General features: G+C 41.1%; 1 protein-coding gene and 1 long non-coding RNA gene across 7 annotated transcripts in view; one reads left to right on the top strand and one right to left on the bottom strand.

Moving 5' to 3' along the window:
• Nucleotides 1-21,589, bottom strand: part of CRMP (Collapsin Response Mediator Protein) — a 30,946-nt gene that overhangs the window by 3,725 nt on the left and 5,632 nt on the right. For 2 of the 5 annotated variants that reach the window (XM_022801543.2, XM_086987476.1), the window contains exons 2-8: nt 14,135-14,241; nt 3,281-3,465; nt 2,843-3,042; nt 2,468-2,575; nt 1,534-1,566; nt 913-1,026; nt 15-611 (exon numbers count right to left, since the gene is read on the bottom strand). In XM_022801543.2, coding sequence (XP_022657278.1) covers nt 15-611; nt 913-1,026; nt 1,534-1,566; nt 2,468-2,575; nt 2,843-3,042; nt 3,281-3,465; nt 14,135-14,241 — 1,344 coding nt within the window. Of the gene's footprint in view, nt 1-14; nt 612-912; nt 1,027-1,533; nt 1,567-2,467; nt 2,576-2,842; nt 3,043-3,280; nt 3,466-8,679; nt 8,715-11,353; nt 11,610-14,134; nt 14,242-21,589 lie in introns of those variants that run through there. The other 3 variants (XM_022801542.2, XM_022801547.2, XM_086987477.1) reach the window with 3 other exon arrangements.
• Nucleotides 8,952-20,961, top strand: LOC147756253 (uncharacterized). 2 transcript variants are annotated; one of them, XR_015326680.1, is made up of 3 exons: nt 9,386-10,262; nt 17,504-17,607; nt 17,957-20,961. It is a non-coding gene; the product is annotated as an uncharacterized LOC147756253 (long non-coding RNA). The 2 variants fall into 2 exon arrangements; XR_015326679.1 differs by having other exon boundaries at nt 8,952-10,262; nt 17,504-20,961.

Here is a 21,589-nt window from a genome sequence, read left to right as displayed (position 1 = left end):
AAGCATAAGTTTACCTTTGGAGAACCCCTACAGATCAGCTTTTCAAAGACGTTGAAGTCACCAGCGCAATGATGATTGGCTGGGGTGAACTTCCTGACAAATCGTGGATCCCAGACAACAATGTCGGCATCTGAACCAACAGCGATTCGGCCCTTTTTCGGATATAGATTGAAGATCTTCGCAGCGTTTGTTGACGTGGCAGCTACGAACTGACAAGGATCGATTCGACCGCGGTTGACACCCATCTCCCACAAGACGGCCATACGCTCTTCGACGCCATTGCAACCATTAGGAATCTTAGTGAAGTTACTTTCACCTATCGCCTTTTTGGATGCATCAAACACGCAGTGATCACTGCCAACGCACGATAAGACTCCGCTAGAAATCATATTAATCATATGTTCGCGGTTTCTTGGGTCGTCGTTAATTGGGGGGCTCATAACATGCGCTGCAGCGTGACGGAAGCACGAGTGACGTTGCTCTGAACCGTCGATTCCTATGGCAGCGCCCAATGTCTCGCCAAATACAACCTGACCGAGGTTGCGCCTGCGGGAGACCACGTCTGCCGCAGACTTCGACATCACATGTGCCACGTATAGTGGGCAGTTTACCTTTGCGAGAGAAAAACGTTAAAATTTAACATATTTACGCAACAACAGGACAACTCCAAATATCATTACTGCGATAAGTTGTATTACCTGTTTCATGAGATTTTCATTTCGCTACATAGCGGGTAACAAAGAACTAAGTACATTATTTTTATTGCCTGGTCTTTGTAGTAATGATTTATAATCAGCGGTGCTAGGGTGCAAATACGTATGTAGCTCTCTTATTATTCTAATCCTCTACAAGTATTTTATTAAATGGACAGACTACTACAGAGTAGAAAATGCCTGAAGTTTATATATGCACCTGATGCGCTAGAACACATGCGCGATTTGTAGCTTCCGCTTCGATCTCATCGTCGCGTGAAAGCAGATGACCCTCTGGAGCAGACACACCTTCATTCAAAAGCCGCTTCTGATTCTGTAAATTTGCAATACACGATCAGTGCCAAAAACCAACAGGCAGCAAATCCACACAAGACAAAGTTGAAATTGCCCACAATCGCATCAGCACCTATCATAGGAGATTAATGTAGCTAGAAAAGACCCCTCCTGAGCTGTCCAGGGTAAAGGAAATAAACGTATTGTGTAAATTTTTTGTGTGTTTTTTGTGTAAGTTTTTATACTTCTACAGCATAAAAATACTGGCATATCGGGCTTTGCAACTGTAAGTCTGCTGCGTATATCACTGCGACAATACACAGCACCTAAGTAATGTTTCGAAAGTGACTAACAAATTTACCTCGTAAGCATCGATATTAGCTTGGCACGTGTTTTTATGTATTTGTTGTGCAATGAACATTCAAAAGCATTAAGAAAAACTGCGCTTAAAGTCGTACAAGTAGTCATTAGGAGGAGAGGACAAAGGGACAGAAGTAGAACCCAAAGCAGAGTCCAAAAGGTCCCACAGCTGACCTTTTTCACTCACCTTGTCGTCGGCGGTATCACCTTCTTCACCAGTCTATTAGGCATCCATGCCGAATTAAGTTGCATTTATCGTCACCGCCAGAAGCCCATGATCAATGTATCATCAGGTAGAGGTCATCCCATGGTTTCACCGTAGGAGAAGAAGCAAAAGATTTAAAGGAAAAGCGCCCATTGGAAGCCAGGAACTCCAGGGAGCCTTGTTTCTGCTAGGAGATGCATCAATTATGCGGGATTTATTATGCACTACCATTCACAGTCAACAGAATCAAGAGCCCCGAAGTCTCTGGCTGTGCGTGCGTTTAGCTGTTATAGCATCTGTCAGTTAGAAATTAGTTGAAGTGTAAAAAAAAGCGAAAACTAGAAAAATCACCTTGCCATAAATGCGGAACACACATGGACAGAAGATTCACATCACAAAAGCTACCGACAGCAAAAACTGAACGGCATAAGAAGTAGCGTAGTAAGTATATCGATTAATCCTCGTGTTAAGCAAGCAAAAAACAGTTAGTGATAAGCTGGGCTGAACAGACATACTGAACCCTTTTGATATCAATGCTCGATGAGATGTTTGAAAAAAGGCAAGCGATGCGTTGTTTTTGTTTTGTTTTCAAGACCAGTAATTACGTATGAAGTTTAAGGTGCAAACAAACTGTCACGGAATTCCGTCGCCAGAATCGCAATTGTTAAAGCTAAAGGCCGCAAAGATACTCAACTCGTCGAACTGATCAAATCGTAATCACAATCGTAGTAATCGCGAGTGCGCAAATAAATTCACTATATCTGGAAAGAAAATGTATTAGGTGCGATATGCAGACTCATCCCATAACGTCACCGTTCCATTCGCAGAACTTGACTGCGGAACATTCTTCCTTATAACGGTTACATGTTTCGGCACGTGTTTAACAGCCTGGAACGGTGATCCATGCCATTCTTACCTCTGCAACGATGTCTCCGTTTTCGGCGTGCACTTGAGCGAGCGCTCCCAATCGGGAACATTGTTTCATACCACGGATAAGGTCCTCGTCTGATATCATCAACACATCCTAGACAAAAATAGGTCATCAAAGCAAAAATTTACTACTCATCCCGCTTTGCATAATCTATATCAGTTACTGACAAATAGAAGCAAAAAAAGAAGGCAGATCTGTATTTGTTAATGAGAAACTTAACTATGGTTGATCTTTACTTATTTACTTCGTCATTTATTTAATGAGTAGCAACAATACATACTTATATTTGCTTTTTTGTCGCATAGAAGTACTAATGCGTATATGGACTTGTGAACAATTGGCATTGTATCTTGTTTGTACCTTATAGGCCATGAACATTTTGAAGGAGTTGACGCCTCGCTTCACGAGCTCAGCCATATCCTCCTCCACCTGATCGTTCATTTCGTCGAGAATAACATGAAATCCATAATCACAACAGGCCTTTTCCTTTGCTCGGGTACAATAGTCTTCGTGTGCTTCAAGCAGGGTCATGCCAGGCTCCTTTTTCGATACAAAATCCACTGCAAGAGGTGTGAAGTATAGCTTAACGTCGCTACAGTTATCAAGGACAGAACCTTATTTTTAGCGCAAGTACTCCCTTGTACATCCAGCGAAGGAATTTCGCAATAAGAATACTACTAGTGCTGATTAATCATCCGTTAGATTAAACGAATACATACATAGCACCCAATATTTAATCCACAGTAACTGGGAGGTTCTAACTTGTCTCAACGTCGACCTATGTTCTTGTGCACTTACAAATTGTGGTAGTTCCACCAGCGAGGGCGGCCTTTGTGCCAGTGTAGAAGTCATCAACGGTTCGTGTACCCATAAAGTAAAATTCCATGTGAGTGTGAGGGTCGATACCACCGGGCATGACAAGCATGCCTTTGGCATCGATAGTTTCGCAACCGCCAGGCGCAATAATATCCTTGCCCACCTGTCTAAAAGGTCGAAACAGATGGACATAACTATTACAGATAATGATAAATGGTACAGTCGTAAGCTGGCCGTTGACCACCCTGGCCAGCCGGGTCCAACTTCGCATCTAACTAATAATATAAGTGGATTTTAGGTAATTGGCTCGATACATCCTCAAACGAATTCAGCACACTTCAAAAGTATTTATCCTTTTTCCAATTTAGATGACATGCTCGAAATGATTTTTCTAGTTAATATGTGAAAAAAAGTTTATATCGATTCACTTAGTACAATTGAAGCTCAAACGGCTGCTAACAAATTGTGTTCTAAGGAAGAATATTATCATCATTAATATATCAATATTAAATCAAGGTAACTACACGGAACGTTTACGGCATTAACTAACTAAATTGTAGTACAATTATAAATGACCAACACAGTCGCGGTAATAATTTTACCTCTTGTATTATTTATTATTGCTGCGACAGTTATTATCCGCATTTCATGACTACCAATACCGTTGGTCATTACTTCAGCAGAGATTATAACGACCCAACGATGATACGTGAATTTGGAGTTATGAGGTTATATCGCTCTTTATTTAAGGTCTCTTCACACACCCGCAGATAGTCTTGCCAAGCCCGGCTTGCCCTGAGGCCGATTCGTAACTACCTAAAAAGCTACATACCTTGCGCTACAGGGAAACAGGTGGAAATAAATGACCACGCAAGGAAAGGTTAACACGCATGCCCTATTGGTTCTACAACACTAATAGAGCACACGGAAGTATGTACATGGCGACGAACACCATCACACAGACTTCGCCCTTGTCTCGTTGACAAACATCAATGATGCGCGAAATGCCGGGAGTAGGGTTTCCTCTATACAACCTGCACAACGCGGAACCCACTTACAGCATGTTGCATCTGATTATGGCGATTCTACAAGAAAAGTTATGATAAAGTGGCCCATTCGATCAACTAAGGCGCTAACCTGGGTCTACTACTTTTCTGTTTGGTGCCCTTCCGAGTTCAGGATCTAGCTAAATACGTAAAAAAGCTGCTTTCATGTTGACGATCTTGTCACCCTCGAAAGGAGTCGATTTTTTTATCCAGCAGTTTATCGCAAAGTTCTCATTATTGATGAGGCTGGACTGGTGGAAAGCATCGAAAGCAAGGACTGCAAACTTTCCTCGCAGAAGCCGCTTTGCTGCTATCGACACGCTGCATGTATGGACGCGTAGGCAGAACGGCCTAAAAGAGTTGATCAGCTCCAAGTACCCCTGGCCTAATTTTACCTATAAACCCATACGCACCACCTTGGACATTTTTACGTACGGCGTTGGCCGTGTTAAAAGTGAAAACCACCTCGGTAGCTTCTCACCTAATCCACGAAATGTGAGAATCGGTGAAGAACTAGAGACGCGAATTCAAACTTCCCACTGTTCTGCTTATTTGATGTTTATCGGACAAAAAAATGGCAAAGGTTGACCACGAATTCATCAACGAAGGCTGCAGAAAGACTGACAGAGTTAATCGGTACATTGTTACGACACGTTAGATGGATTTCATCGAATGTACGCTAGATACGATTAGCCGGACGTTCTGTACGTTCTAGGTACCACACAATGTCAGTTTTTCTGATTGGGCACATGGAATAGTACATGAACTACACACATACGCATGTACACTAATCGGTATAAACAATAAAACAAAAATCGACAAACGATTTGATCAACCGACCCGTATTTCCCCTCGTATGTATTAAAGACTCCTAGAATGCTGGAACGAAATATTGCCTCTCCGAGATTTGTCATTAACAAAGATATGCGTTTTGGAACCGCTAGGAAAATCAGATGTTATGGATTAGAGGCCAACTCAGTAGAACACTTGGTACAGAATATTTCGTATGGAACAATTAACAAAATATTATCAATATCTAAGTTATTAAACAGAATCTCTAAGGGATCCGTATGAAAATAAGCGTCACTGAGAAGCGTGAAGGATATATGTAGTTTAATTAAACTATAATGCTATGATTTATTTGTAGACCTTCGTTCGAGAGACTTGTCCTATTCTGTCCTGTCAGTTATTGCCAGCTTTTTAGAAAATCTGGGCCAAATTTGTATATATCAAGGTTAATAATAATAATGTAGACGCTTAATGGGATCGTGTCGGTCCAAAGGTCAGGGAGTCGAACCGGAATTAATGCAGCAATTAGGATAACCTCTGGAACCAATTGGGGCGTGCAAAATTTTGCCACGGGTTACGGATTACAAAACTAATCCCCTTTTCGTACGACATGGCCTATTTTGAGCTGATTACCATTCGGTCTGCTTGGATTTCAAGTAGTTCTGTTCCGCAAAGGTGATTTTAGATTTTGCTGAAAAGGAACTAATAGCAATGTATTAGATTAGAGATTAGCCAAAGAAACGCCCCGAAGCGAAATTCGTTGTTTGCATTATCTTAATGAATTGTCTTTCCCAACCTAGTAGGTTTAGCGGCACTGGCGATGCCTTATTAAGTGTTCTGTCACGAAGCCTAGACAAGGACTCGACCGCTAGCAAAGAGAATAAATGCGTCCAAAATTATCAACCTTTGTAAACACCTGCAACAAAAGACATTGATATATCGAAGGACGTCATTGGCTCCTTTTTTGAAACCGTAACTCTACAACAACTCACGCTATCATTCCTTATAGCTAATATGACTCGTCTCACAACTGTTTTTCATGTTAGATAATATAACTTACAATAGTCACATTGCTGACAAAGCCAAAAACGTATGGCTTCAACTGCACTAGATAATCACTGCGTCACACTGCTAGATTACAATATATATGTACATTCGCCTCGAAAAGAGATGCAAGGGAAAAGGGTTGACAACAGAGCTCGCGACCTTAACAACAAATCTGCATACAGTTACAACCTCAGATCTGTCATTTCTCGGTCGGTAGGACGCCAGAATGGAGAGCCTTCGAACAAGCAACTGATGCAGAATGTGCCAATCGACCTTGTAGATTTGTGTTTTGAGGTAACGGAGAGAGTCGAAAAGAATGATGTCCGTAGAGACTATAATGAAATTTTACTGCATAATGTTTCACTTTCATTATTAAAATCAGTGTTGAAAAATTGACTCAACTGTATCTATTGATTTACAATAGTAATAAAGACAGCGTAGTAGACCAACAATTCACTTGAAATTTCCTATTATATATATATATATATAAATTTCCTATATTCCCTAACACGTACTCGAGTCGTAGCTAGATGTACGCGTTCCCTATAGATTAATGTTGTTTGAACCGCCATATAGGTTCTACCAATTTTCGTACGGGATAACAATAGATCATTGAACTGGAAACATTCAATTAGCAAACAGGCTGTGAAAATAACGAATAAACGACATCATCTTAAAAATGTAGTGGAAACTGGCTTTATTCATTACGGCTATTGATTGGATATCCCGTACAACTGCAGCATATAATGGTTGCCTGTTCTGCCGAATGGCTAAAGCTAGCTTTGACCACTTTCCAGTCAACAATACATTTATGAATGAAAATGATTCTGTCGCTAGACGTTCCGTAGACATTCTCATAGCTAGCTGCCAGTAGAGAACAACACTTGTTTCTATAGTTCGGATTTTACGTCCAGTATCGCCTTTAGGCATTTTATCAGAATGGCTCCCCTTCAGACTTCTAAGCTAAACCACCCGAAATTTAGTAGGCGAACAGATACTACTCAAGTATCACTCAGCTGGAAGACGACTTAAGTAGTTCTACAAAAGTAGCACTTTTAGCACTCAAATGGGACCACAGTGTCCTCGTTATATCTTCACCATGCAAACAATAACGAATAGAACAACAGTCCTCACAAACGAACACAGTGACCTTCCTACTCGTGACCGGCGGTGGTTCGTCCAACAGCAGCAGGCATGCATCGGTTGTTGGGTCCCACTTGGCCCATATAACGTAATCAAATTGGGGCCCTAATGTTTCCGCGGCTTCACTGCTCTACTACAGGTCTGTTCCTACTGTTGCTGCCATTGTTTCGGTTATTGTCGACGTCTCTGTGTCCTGTATTTTGTTGCTATTGGCGTGGCTGAACTTCACAGACGAATATTGTGTCGTTATCGAACGAAAAGTGCGGAATGACACTATTTTCTATCAGTTTTATTAGATGAATTTAGCGCGTAGCATTGACGATGTCAAAGTCAACAGCGACAAATCAATCGTGCAGTCCTTTTGCGCCATAATTCTTCCATTTACGTTTGGAAAACGTACGAAAACAAAATGGGGCAGAGATCTGTTGCTGCTAGCTATGTAGCTACCTCTTGCAGTGCAATATCACACAGCGCGAAGTGACCTTGGTTTAAAAAATCTATCCGAATTTATTAACGTGGTCTTACGCTCGAGACGTTTAGCCAGAAATAGGTCGCAGCAGATAACATGTTTCCACTTAATAGGCAGAACTCTACCTGAGCGCTTAGATTCCCTGTTTTCATAGAAGTGCATTATCTACTAACATGAAAAGGGAGGGGGGTCTGAATGCGGAGCTGAAACAATCTACTCTTTAGCTATATATACGGACAGTAAGAGCCGAAGCGAAAAATACTCTGATGTGGACAGACAATCTCTGCCATAGAAAAGATACGGTACAATTACACAAGAACGAATAAAAAGAAAGTTTATCACGGATCTATATGATACCTAAATAGTATTTAATTCGTTTTCTTTGCTATGTATTCTAGAAAAGGCAGTAGCTTAAGACTATTTTGAACCATTTGAACTTACCGTCCGCGTTTTTGGTCGGTTAAATTTACCTTAGCTCTTCCATTCTTCTGTTTAGCATAGTATATGGATTGCTATTACGGTGCTCCTAATCATACCTGAGCGTCTATCGCACCTGTCGTTGCTTATTCCGCACTGACTGGCTTATTATATTTCGGTTTTTCGAAATGATGATTCGCGTGAACGTATATTACTGTTAGTGTATAGTTCTGATACCGAAAAGTACGAATAAGCCTACAGCTTCGTATCGAATTAAAGACCCTACCGCATGGACATGAACGTAAAGCTATGGATTCATCACTGTAAAACTTTCTTAACCATGTTTTTCAATTACTTATCTAAACAAGTTTTTACAAGAAGCAAGCCTTAAAAAAGGCTTGCTTCTTGTAATATTTTTAAAGAAAATATGTTTTCTTAAATATTTAAATAATAAACTTCGGAAAAAGTACCTATCACAACGTCTCGTCATGTCGTGCCTTGTTCGGAAGTAACCCAAAGACGCGATGAGCGCAAACGTTCCCACGGAAATTACTCAAACAACAACGTCCCGCGAATAAATCTGTTAGTTTTTGCTTATCCGGCAATACACAAACAAATCCCGTGGTGTATATAAACATCCTCATAAACATTACATCTCGTTGCTGTGCCATAACAAGAAGTCGGTAACCTGGGTTCTGGGCCTCCACATGGAGCAGAACAGTGCACATATATATACGTGAAAAAGGGGAAATGCACTGTATACCCGAGCTGATATTTTAAAGGGATGGATCTGCCCAACGAGCTACTGATCTGGAAGTGACGATGTGCAGCCTTGAGAGTAGGCTAACAACATATAACTGGTGAGGCCCACGATAAGGCCAATATATCTGGCATGACTCAATCAAAAAATCTACAGGACAGACCGCTCGTTTTACTGGTTAAAACTGCTTACATTATAGTCCTCTTTACCGGTCACGTCACTTATGCTATCACTGTATTATGCGTTTTTTACTATAAGAGAATGGTTTTAGAAGACAGCTCGTAGCGCGACCAGGCAATCATGCAATAGCAATAATCGCCCTTTCTATGTACCGGGTCACACACTAATAGGAAAAATAATAGATTGGTCGGAAGGACAGAAAAACAAGCGCTGCTTTACCGCTCCTTGCCCGACAGATAACAGCTAGTGCACCGATTTACTGATGACTAATACCAGTCATTTTTTCTTTAGCAAAGTCTCGTGCGATTAGTGCGAATAGTCAAGATAGTCGATCTCACATTCACGATATGACCCATCCCTTTTACGTAATGAAGAATCACCGTCGCCCTCTCATGGGCTGTTGCCAGGCCTCGTATCGGTGATCGTATCAAAAAAACAGCTACAAATAAAAAGCGACTCACTCTTTTTTGCCATACCACGCTTCGGAGGCGAACTACCCAAAACATCGATAATCACCCAGCAACAGCAACAACGCGAAGGGCTAATTGATTCGACGGTGGCCTGATCCAACCGATCTCGGGAATACAGTGCAAAATAGGAGTGGTAAAGGTGATAGCAGCTGATCTTGTGATGGGACAATATCTACTACGACCATCGCCATCACCAGCACTCACAAGTGACCAATGACTACGGAGCAGTGGATCGACTTATTATGATTATTTGTAGATAACTTAACTCTTGGCGTTGCTATCGACACACTTAACAGCTTAGCTGCTATACACGAGGCAAAGCAGACCTCCCCCCTTGACCAAAGTACCAATGAGCGTCACTGTACCAAGCCGCCGCCGACACAAAAGGTCGCTCCCGGTTCCACGCGATCGAATACGGCCAAAGGACCACCGAGGGTGACAGAGACATCCTGGTTAGAAGACAAACCCTCTGGAGGTTTCCCGCTATTATCATCTGCAGGCGAAATAGGAGAACGAAAGAAATGCAGGGCAAGAGGAGCAATCAATCTAAGGGCAACGAATGGCAGCAGTGGTGAACCTAGTTATTTTCTGATTCAGACTGCTTAAATTGTATAACACTGATGATATGGACAATCGTAAAGCTGTAAGTATACGAGCCCACTGACAAAATCCGGTTTTTCTTGAAGTACGTTGCTTGGTATTCATGTGGCTTAAGTAGCACATTTGTCTTTACATCTCGTAATGTGGCTTATGTTGATCTTGTATGACTTGTGTATCGCCCGTAACAGAGGGAGATCTGGGATTGTTTGTGTGAGGTTTCGTTGTCACGCAAACATCGTTGACAACGTTAAAAATAACTCGTATATAAAAAGAAACAAGTTCTAAATGAACGTCGTATACGAGCTCGTAAATAGGGTCAGACGTATCTTGCGATCTAGCACAGCATAGGATCAAACCAAGACAACTAAAATAGCTATGAGCGACGATTTTCCATATCGGCTATAAAATAGAATTAGGAAGTTTCCATTGATACAAGGTCCTTATTAGATAATATCGTCGGCAATCATAGAGTGAGGCGCATAACCATAACTCCGGAACCCGCCGCAGTACAGTTAATCGCACAAGGGCGGGACCCTCAACGATCTAGATGTATTCGTCTGGGAAGTGGATGTAGTGGACTGTTTGAGCAACAGAAAAAAAAGCAGCGCAAAACAAGACTGCCACTGTGCAAATTGCTAACCCGACCGTAGGACCAGTATCCACGGTCATACTGGAGATGGTCATACCGGATCAAGCCATCTGGTACTAGCCTCGAGGGCAAACGCCATTCCCCCGCAGGCCGAAGACTGACCGGACTGCTCGAATCCAATAAATATCAAATGTATTGCAGTGCGACTTTTTAATCGCGGCCGCTGTGCAGCTCCAGGACAGCTGAAATACCGATTGTGGAACATAACGTCACAGTGGATATGGTATAGAGCAAGCACGAGTGGTTTCTACCAATCTGTACTAAACTTCAGCATCAGTTCCTGTACAAGGAATGTCCGTCTGAAAGGACGCGAATAATAGTTCGTAGTATATTAGTGTGTAGTTCAGGTTAGTGCGGACGGGCGCCTCTAGAAGATCATGAAGTATTAGGGATAGCTCAGAATATTTGTGGTCAGTTGTCATTGTTCTTAGACACGCAATGGAAGTTTAAATACTTTATATTAATATAATTCTAATAATAGTTACCTGATCAAGAATGTAAAGTGAGACGATATCCTTCTTAAGAATTCTACGATTTGTGGTCTATTGAGGTTCTTTTCGATCTCCAACACACTATGCAGCACAGGTTGAGGTGTCAATGAAACCTGCATTGAACGTTGTGACTGACGTTTATTTTGGCGGTTAGCTGCGGCACAGTGAAATCAAAGAGGAACGTGCACACAGGAGCGAGGTACACCGTTGAGTGGAAGAATGTTGATGATCTACAGGTCATCATCAGGTTCTGCAATAACATGTTCTATCTATTCTCGATAAATTTTACCTGATAACTTCTTTCATTTCTATCAATGATAAGTCTTCCATGACAATGCGAGCATTAACCGCTGCCATTATATATGATTGCCTTAATGTCGGTCTATAATTCTCTCCGCTTTCTCATTTCCCGTAGCGAATCCGCTTGTTCGGCGGTTTAACTAAATGAAGCCGCAGTTCTCATTTCGTTAAAGTCCTAAAGCGTGTGTACTTCTAACGAGCGAAAAACCAAGCAAGGATGAATGCTAACGTCCAACGAATCCACCCATAGCGACAGAGCACAGGTAATCCCGAGAATCGGTTCGTCGGCCGAGTGAGTCGATACGTAAGCCGTATCGAGGCTTACCAAGCTATCGCTGAAGGCGTCAGTACTTCGACTAACAATAGGGGCAGAAAACATCGATTCGTGGCTGGCTAGGCGGCTAATCGAGAAGGATCTGTACGAACGGATGCATTGCATCATAACAGATACGATTTAACCGCGCTGTCGACCTTATACATAGAACTGCACACCCTGTACACCGAATAGCTATAGTCACCTGTGTCGTCCGTTAGGAACAGTAAGATAAAAAAAAAAACGTTTCTACACGTATTAGTTTTTTTCCTTCAACAACGATACTGAATATACGTACTGCCCTCTTGAACAGACCATCAAATCAAATAATATACCTCAATTGATATTGCGTTAGATAAAATGTGAATCGAAATTTTTTATAGAATCCAGAATATTTTATAGAATTTTTTATAGAATCTTCTGATTAGACGTCATCCTTTAAGGTGATAATGCCTCGTATGGTAAAGCGACCCTGTCATTGTCGAATAACATGATTACCTTATAAGCATATTAAGCAAATAATCCGTTAACCGAAGCGTTATAGGGCGCTTCAAACTTAAAGACCTTTGCTTAGAAACCTTTAGTTGAAACCGGAGACATTCGTTTACTGCGATAGAAGCGAAAGACATTTAGCGACGTATACTTTGTTCCTTATAAAATTTAAGTGCTGTCACCAAATTTTTTTTTTATTATTTTATCCGTCTTCCTATTAACAACATGGGAAACAAAAGAGTAGATTATACATATGTGTTATCATGATTTCCGTGTTGTTAATTTTATAATATTAATAATAAGTAAATATATATATAAATATTTACTTTTTATATATATGACTGACAGTATGTATATATATTTGTATATACTGTCAGCTACGACCGTTATGTTTTTCGGTCCAACTTTTAATATAAAGGTACAGCTGATTAAAACTTTGTTGTTAAAGCAAAATATCGCCTCCGGCTATATACGTATATATATATATATATATATATATATATACTGAATGCGGCTATACGGAAATAATCCATTCAATAGCAGCACTCATTTGGCAAACCATTAGACTGTGTATTCAGCATGCCGGATCAACTACGGTATGCGGTTTCTCTCTGAATTCTCAAATTATGCATCGTCTTATTCGGCACATTTTTGCTAGGGCTATACACTCGGGGATTTAGTGTGCTTTCCTCCACGTGCGACATCCCCAAAACATAATTCGTCCCACTGCTAAAACTTCTCTTATCCCCAAAACGGGCCGCGAAGATCGGAAACTAGACAACGAGGGGGATTAACGGGGGCATGAAAGTTAACTACTATTGTTACAATATGTTCATGTAACTCGGCACTTGCTCGCTGGGTTTTGGTATGATAGAAGTTTGAGCCATGCTTATATTTAGCACTTCGCTTTATTCTAATGGAATTTCTATTTAATATAACTAGCGAAACAAAAAGACAGGAGTCTGTCTTGCGACCACAATGGCATGGAATTGCTGTGTAGCCGTCCTTGCTTTTTGCCAGCACCCGAATGATTTCTACCAGAGTCGCCGCCTCTCGTAAAATGTCTAGATGGATGAGCAAAAGGATAAGAGAGACCACAAAGACCACGCATATTGCATTGCCCGCTCTCGTAGTGTACGCCTATATGAATAGCTCACTGGGAGTGTCACACGGAGATGTTGGTCTAGTTCTCAAAGTAATACGATGCCTATTGACGGGATCAAACCAGAGAGTTACAGAAGGACACGACTGCTTCAATTATGTGGCACAGTTCAAGGATGCAGGATGCATTGGCTTATGAATTCGTGTTTAGCAATATTAGGCCCATTATTAGTTGCATTTTCTAGGCCGACTAAGTACAGGAAAAATGTACTTATTAGCATGATGGTCAAACCGTGAAGCCACTATTCCGAAATTCAAAATTTAGTGTGATCTGCTATGCGACGATTATATCATAATAAGTCAATAAATTAATTTAAACAGGTCATTCGCTGTCCACAAGATTCAAATTTTGGCCTATCTCACGTAAGTAGAGTGATATCTATCACTCAGTTGATTTCCCCGTAAGTCCTCATGGTAAACAGTTGAAGCTTAGAGAAAATAGGCGTCGATGAGGCAGACATTGTTTAATGTGACTAAAATCTAAAATCGAACGACGGTTTCGTAGCTACCTGATAATTCCATCCTCGATGAAAATCTCCCCTTCAAGGATCGCGTCATCATTAACGATCTTCGCGTTTTTGATCAACAACTTGACATGCCCTAGACGTGACGGAGGCTGAAAATCAGAGCAAAGAAACTGTCAGATATATATAGCTAAGAAGCACTTCATCTACAGATCGATTAGACCCTATTACACATTCGCCTACTATAACTAACCAAAATCTGCGAATAGTGTACCTCTTGCATTCCCGAAATTTTAGAAATAGGCCCGCTCGCTCAGCAACAGAGCAAAATGTAGAACATAGTGGACGCCCAATTTGAGCTTATCTGTAAGAAAGCAGTTGATTTTTCATGGCCATTATCTGTTCGACCAGATTTTCTCACTGCTAATTGCTAAGCACCAAGGAGCTGCTTCGTCTGTTTTCACAAAGGAAGCTTAATTTTAAATGCTACAGTTGTCTATTCTGTTTATTTAAGAATTGACGAAAATAAACTGTGCAGTATGAGGTTACATTAATTGTAAAACTTCTCTGTGTGTGCCATGTGTGAGTGAGTTTAGCTACAAAAAATTACTACTAACAGATGAACTGATCAACCAGTTCTGAAGCTGCAAGCTCTTTTAACGTGTAGTAACTTCAGATATTCCCACTGTGTTAACGAAGTCTTTTAAAATCACCTCGTTGGTGCAGCTTTCTTCCGACGACAAAATTCAGCCGGAATAGATCTTGCTAGTTCTATCGGCTTTTCTCCAACAGACCTGTGAGACGACGCACACAATATATGCCATTGGCAATTTTTTTTGGTAACGTTATGATGGCTGCATGTTCATGGCTACCATAACAGGAAGGTACTCATTAGCCAGCCAAACCATGATCTCCTCAATCACGTAAATATCTAACGTACACTCGATTATCAATAAGGATGTTCGTCTTTTCTTACGGTTTTCCTTAGCCTTTTGATTCGAAAATAGTCTGTAAGTAACCCTATCGTCGTGACCATCTCCTCATCCAACGGAATCTATGCATCGCATTCAAATGACGTGTCAAAACCAATCAGCTGTGGAAGGGTGGCGGAAGTACTACGGACCCATATACGCAACTCTAATAGTGTCGGCGGAATCAGGATATAAATCCTTTTTCGATTGGGAAAAAGGAACTGGCCAGTGATTCGGGGCTCACAGCTGTTCGGCAGTTTTATTTACGACAAAACTAAATGAATCCTTGCTGCTTCCATATATAGCTGAAGAAGTTACGTGGAGGGAATACTTGAGTAACAAAACAAAAGATAGTGCAACAATATAGATGCGATGTGTGTGAACAGCTAGGCTTGCTAGCCGATCAGAGACCAGCATATATAGTACAAATATCTGTTCTCCGGATCCTATTTCACAGCCAACAGAGTAGTTTACGTCATAAAAAGCAGCAGAGATCTGGAAAGCGACAAATTTAAAAACTGCCAACACGAATTGTATGCAAGAGGCGCTTTTAAGACAATCTTTTTTTATGTAGGTGACATACACGCTCGGATTTTTTTTACCTTCGACTAATCACACATGTCACTAGGATAAATACCTCAGATACATACCAATGATCAATGCAAAAAGCACGCGACGATTAAGTCTGAAATGCCTTTTTTTTTGCCTAACGAATTAGAATCGCTTACTTAGACGGGTTCAAACGACGATGTTAACTAGGGATCCGAAACCGTACTGCAGTAATGATGACAACTAGAATATTTGTTTCGATTCCGCCAATAAAAAAGGCATATTAGTAATCCTTATGCGGAATAGCTACGAGATGCAGCGTAAATGGACTTCCGTTGCGCAGGTCCCGTCGATTCGTACGTTGGCAAGCACTACAAATAATGGCAAACATGTACATCGTTAAGCAAGTATGTGTGGCAGGCGGTCAAAGAGATACCACTTTTGACTGACGTATCAAGTCGTTCACTGCAACAGTTCGCTACTGACTGGTCAAACCATCCAGACGTAAAAATTACTAATTAAATGAGAAAAATTGAAAGAACGACATTAAATCTAAATACAGGTACTATACCACGACAAGTATTCGAGGATAGCAAAATATGGCGAAAACATAATCGATGTTTGATCCAGCAACGCACGAGAAGTTTCGCTTCATGACAATACCGCAATCATCACCGCTGGTGTCGTGCCTAAGGCAGACATTTTCACAAGCCTCGACAGTAGCTGGTTCGTTTACCATCATGCTCACTCTGCCCAAAATATGAAAGATACAGATTTGACAGACAGACGAGACGAAATCGCCAACGACGCCGCTGAGGCACGCTTCTGCTTACGACGGCGTCGAGCTCGTTGAGGCAGCAAAGATTCGTACAATCATTCACTGCGTGCAGCAAAAGCAGCAGAAAAAAAACTATCTGTTACTATCTAACGCAAGCAGAACGCAGTAAAAGATAGGAACACATGCGCGAATGGAGCTCAATTTTGCCTGTAGTAGTACACTTACTGCTAGAGCAATGTAGACAAATATTAGTCGATGACCTTAAAGCTTCTCCGAGCAACAACAACAGAGAACTGTCATTTTGTAAACACGATGGCCTAGTGGCAAAAAAACGTTGGCAGACGATAGATTTCAGCTTTATTTGATGTAGTCTGAAGTTTACATTGTCACATGGTCACCCCATACGAATAACGCAACCGATAGCAAAGCTAATACTGCACGTGATAAAATCGCCATTCGCTCTGATTCTTATTCGTATATTATTACATTAGCGTCTGTTTACCACCAAATATACAGGTTCTCATAGCGAAAGAGCGTTTCGAATGTCCCGATTATCGAAGAAGCGGACGCAAAACCGCAGGTATCAGTGCGTCTAACACGAAAGAATCTAGCGTCCAGTGCATGAAAATACATGAAAACTATTCTCGTGACCCCCAAGTAAGCCAAGAAATATTGTCATTTAGTTCCTTAAAAAGCTTCCAATATTAGACCTTCGCATTGCGAAGAGTCAGCCTTTGCGAGCTGGTAATTGCGAGAAGCCCGACTTCAGTTTGAACAAACGTATCGCCCATAATATATACATACTAACCAAATAAACTCAGTTAGTCAGCAAACGTTTGTGCCAGCCTTTACGCACGCTATGGTTGAGCAATGAGGGAACATTTCCTATGTCACTGAGGTAAGAAAACGATGAACTACTTTACAAGTCAAAGCAACGCGCGTTAAAACCCTCCACATAGCTAAACAGCAACCGAGCGATAACGTACTAGTTCATAGACCGTAAGAAGTGAATATATAGAAAGGTTATGTTGTTCCCTACAGCATAGGGTTATTACAAATAATTTACCAAATGTTTCTAACTAGCTGATTATTGAAATTTTTTGAATTCTGATTTAGTCGAACGACTGCAGTTCGTCTTCGATACGCATCGTTGGTCAAGAAGTCAGTTCGCTACCGGTCCAATGTCGAAATTTGATGTAAACTCACACCTCTACACTAATGTAAATACGCATCGCTCTATTAAGTACATAATTTTTGTGACAGTGAGACAGAATAACGATGTGTCGTTTTATTTTTCTATATATAGATGTCGTCTTAATGGATGCCTGAAAGGCTGGATGTGTAGACAAGGCTTTACCAGGGTTTATGTACTATATATAAGACAAACATAAATGTTCATTTTTCTTTGCGAACGACCTACCCATGATAAGTCAGCTCTGCTTTTCTTACCAACCAAACGTACCCAAAAAAGGAAAGAAACAATAAAATACAAAATAATCAACAATTTCAATTAGTTCCGGTCACACTCGTGATATCGAACCTACTAACAGAACTGTCTCTTTTAAGCAGGCCGCCGACCAAGAAGCAATTCTAGCAGCCTAAATATAGCGAACGTATCGTACTATAACGTTTTTCCTATTAGACGTGCCCACACTAACAAAGTTGTCGATACTCGTGAATCAAAGCGGCATAAAAAACATTGGACCGACCGAAAGGATCACCGTCGAATGGCAACAGGTCTAACTAGCATCGCAGAGAGAGCCCTACAATAGATCGTCGGCCGGATTAATCTCGAATGGATTAGGGCATCCCAGTTGGCGGCGGCAGCCGTAATCTGTAGATCTGCCGACTATACAATGTTCTTTCAAGTACTTGCTGCTAGACAAGATTTCTATGTCTGGAAAAACAAGGCTGCTAGTTCGAGGCCGTGAGCATGGACAGTTCGCATGGCTATCGGCAGGCACTGGATATTGTAACGCCGCGTTATACAATGTAACGTGTTTTAGCCACCTATACAGTAATAGATAAAACAGTTTCTGCTATACCACTGCACGAATTCATGTGCGCATTGTTCAACACTAATATTTTATTAAAGTTTCATACTTGCGATGATGATTATCGGACAGCTTAATACTTACGCAAATGTATAAGCAATGACCACATCCTCGAGTGATACAAACCAACTATAACATGGTCATCTTGTCTATGCAAAACAGCTGCTACCATCCATACCTATGTAAACCGGTCTCGATGTCACACGGCTTCTCAACATGTACTTGAAAAATGGCCGCTCTGAGAATTTCGCCGTGTTAACGTGCAGCGGCACATGGCAAAAAAAAACACCGACCTCTGTTGTGACCTGTGAAAGTCAGCTTTTGCTGCGATCGATATGAAAGGGCAATCAAATCCTTGAGTAAATACCAATTCCATCTTGATATTCTTTTGTTAAATGAACGGCCATCAGTCAGAGGCTCCGCACACGAATTTCGTTAGCGCTGGACAGCGTTGGAGTCGCTCACTTCCATTAAGACGATACTTCAATAACCACCTTAGACTTACAAGTCAATATTTTGTGAAAATAAGAATCCAATAAGAAGAAAAAGACAACAGAGTGAGTGCACAGACTCTCATCGTTGCTCTACAAAGCTGTCAATATCGCAGCATATTGAAGGCAGAAAAGCAACGTTTCTAAAACAAACATGAGCTCCGGGCAAACCAGCGACAATTTTCTCGTACGACACTATAGCCCTTCGTATTTTTAACCCACAAACCCAAATATTATTGAAAAAAAAAACGCATATGATGTCAACCGACGATTGTTAAACAAACCTATTACGAAAGCAACCGAACATGATTACTCGATAGCTAATACGAGATTTTACGTTAGAAGGTAAAATCAATTGTACTCTGCAAAATCTGCGCGCTTCTCTTCGCAACGCATCAGAACGGCCAACTAGCCGACTTCGGCGTCCCCGGGAACAGCAAGTATAATCTGGCTTTAGTCGAAACGTCAATATCGTGTCATTAGCACGTGTCTTCCTTGTAGTGCCCTCAAGAGTCAAGCCGCCATGTCTTCCCTCAATGCGACTCTAAGCTACAGCCGCATGTTTGTATGTCCATATCTAATTTTTGCATGCGATGGGCGCTGCATCCCTATAGAATCGTCAGCGCCACCGTTGCCGTCTACCTACATAGCAACAACCACCTAGATCAGCACAGCAGACGACTTAACAGACGTTTCGGTGAATCCCTGGAGCGCGCGGTATGGCGCCTCAGCGAATAGGAAGATCACACATTGGCTCATCGCCACCGAACATCGTCGTCAACATTCACCGGACGTTAGTTCCGATATTTGCGACTATAGTGCCATTATATATATATATATATAAGCCGAGCACCAAAATAACAAAAGAAGCCGAAACAACACGCGTGGATGCCGCATTCACAAGCAGGCAGTAGCGATAATAAACTAGTAGGATGCTTCTGCATAACCTGAACAGCATCGACTTAATGTTGCCTCAGGCTTAGCAGCAGAAAATATTGCAGTCCACTGGGTAAGCAACCCTCAATCGAAAACAGCAAAGCGGAACGAAGTGAGCGAATGCGGTGCTATGACGCGTGCAGGAAGCCTCACCCAACTCATTCCGGCAACGAAAATGACTGCCTTTGTGTCAGATCTTTGCTGCTACTGCTGCTGCTACTACCACTAGTACTGCGCGCTTTTACGTTGCCAAACGTCTATGACAAAATATGAGAGGATACCTTTCTGCAGTGATGGTTGTTATGGTCGCTCTCGTTATAAAGCAGTTTTGAAGTCGTAAGGTACCGGAAAGATGAACCGCCTGGGTTCTCAGTAAGTCTGTTATTCATTCAGTCATGAGCAAAACGCCCAGCTAGCTAACCAGCCAGGAAGGAACTGAGTTTCAAGTCGATAACGATCACCAGCATCTTGATCGGTTGTAGTATCGTTGAAGTGAATAAGTCAAGCGTAAATATGTATCATAAATTTGACTCAAAAAAATAGTTTCTTTAGAAGATAGTTCGCGGGCCAATGATTTCTATTATATCGAGTCGATCAGCGACCGAATTTCTGTAGATCCTAACATTGTCAACTAATACTCAAAACGCATAGATCTTTAGTGACAGTTATAGATAATGCTACGATAACGAAAATAACTAGCCTCTCATTGCACTAAATAGTATTCTCAATATACACCAATGGCGTATAGCCAGAATATAGTACGAGTAAAAGTAATCGAATGGTCGTCTCTTGGAAAATTTTTCTATAATATACATAATTGTAATGAAGAAAACATAAGTAGGAAGAAAAGCCACTTCCTTAAACTTTCCTAGTCTTCCGTGCGTGATTTCTCCTTAGTCTCGTTTTGATACCCATGTAGGAAGGAGTAGATGCAGTATACTGGATATGTGCAGACCGTTTCTTTACGCAAAACTAAGCACGTACGGAAGCAAACGAAAATGCTAAACAAACAGTTCTGTAAGAATACGATAAACTACAAAATCCACGAATAAAGCTTACTTCGGTATTTGCAAATAAAGATATTATAATATGACATCCTAGCTATTTCCTGCATAGGTGGAATACTGTCGGCCATGTTTCTCAGCTGAGATTTTTTTCTAATCATTGAAGACTAACTTCAGGTCGTCATAGAATTATTTTTGGTCAATGCAAATACGGCCGCACTACATGTTCCTAATGGACAGTAGTTGAAGTTGGTCCCTATCGTGCCATGGACAGTATTGTTCATTGCGGGCTATTGGTGAAACGCTTCAATCTTCACAAAAAGTGCCGCCATGTTTTTTAGGAAACGTACAGTACATTGAGGCTATCCGAAGTCTCATCAAAAATTTCCGATGAAGAATTAGAGTCAATACAACGACAGCTTTTTATTAAAATTAGAGTAATAAAAAAAGGCAATATCTATAAACAAAACCATTAGCCCTGGTTCTGTGTCTGAAATTGATGTTCTCTTGTGCAACTGCTTATTTGTCTTTGTCTTCTCTAATAAGCGTCTACTACAAACTGATGCTTCATATCAAGCATCACATTCAGCTCGCATTTTTACTCCACTCTCTCAGATAATACGATCATATACATATAAAATATGTATATATGCATATTTTATATATATTGTTAAGGTCTGCCACTTTTGTCGAGGCCCAAAATATATCTAAATCACT

The sequence above is a fragment of the Varroa destructor genome, unplaced genomic scaffold (genome assembly GCF_002443255.2).
Source record: "Varroa destructor unplaced genomic scaffold, Vdes_3.0 BEIS01000004.1, whole genome shotgun sequence".
Taxonomy (NCBI): domain Eukaryota; kingdom Metazoa; phylum Arthropoda; class Arachnida; order Mesostigmata; family Varroidae; genus Varroa; species Varroa destructor.
The sequence above is the reverse complement of the archived record's forward strand: the minus strand, read 5'-3'. Positions and strand labels throughout refer to the sequence as shown.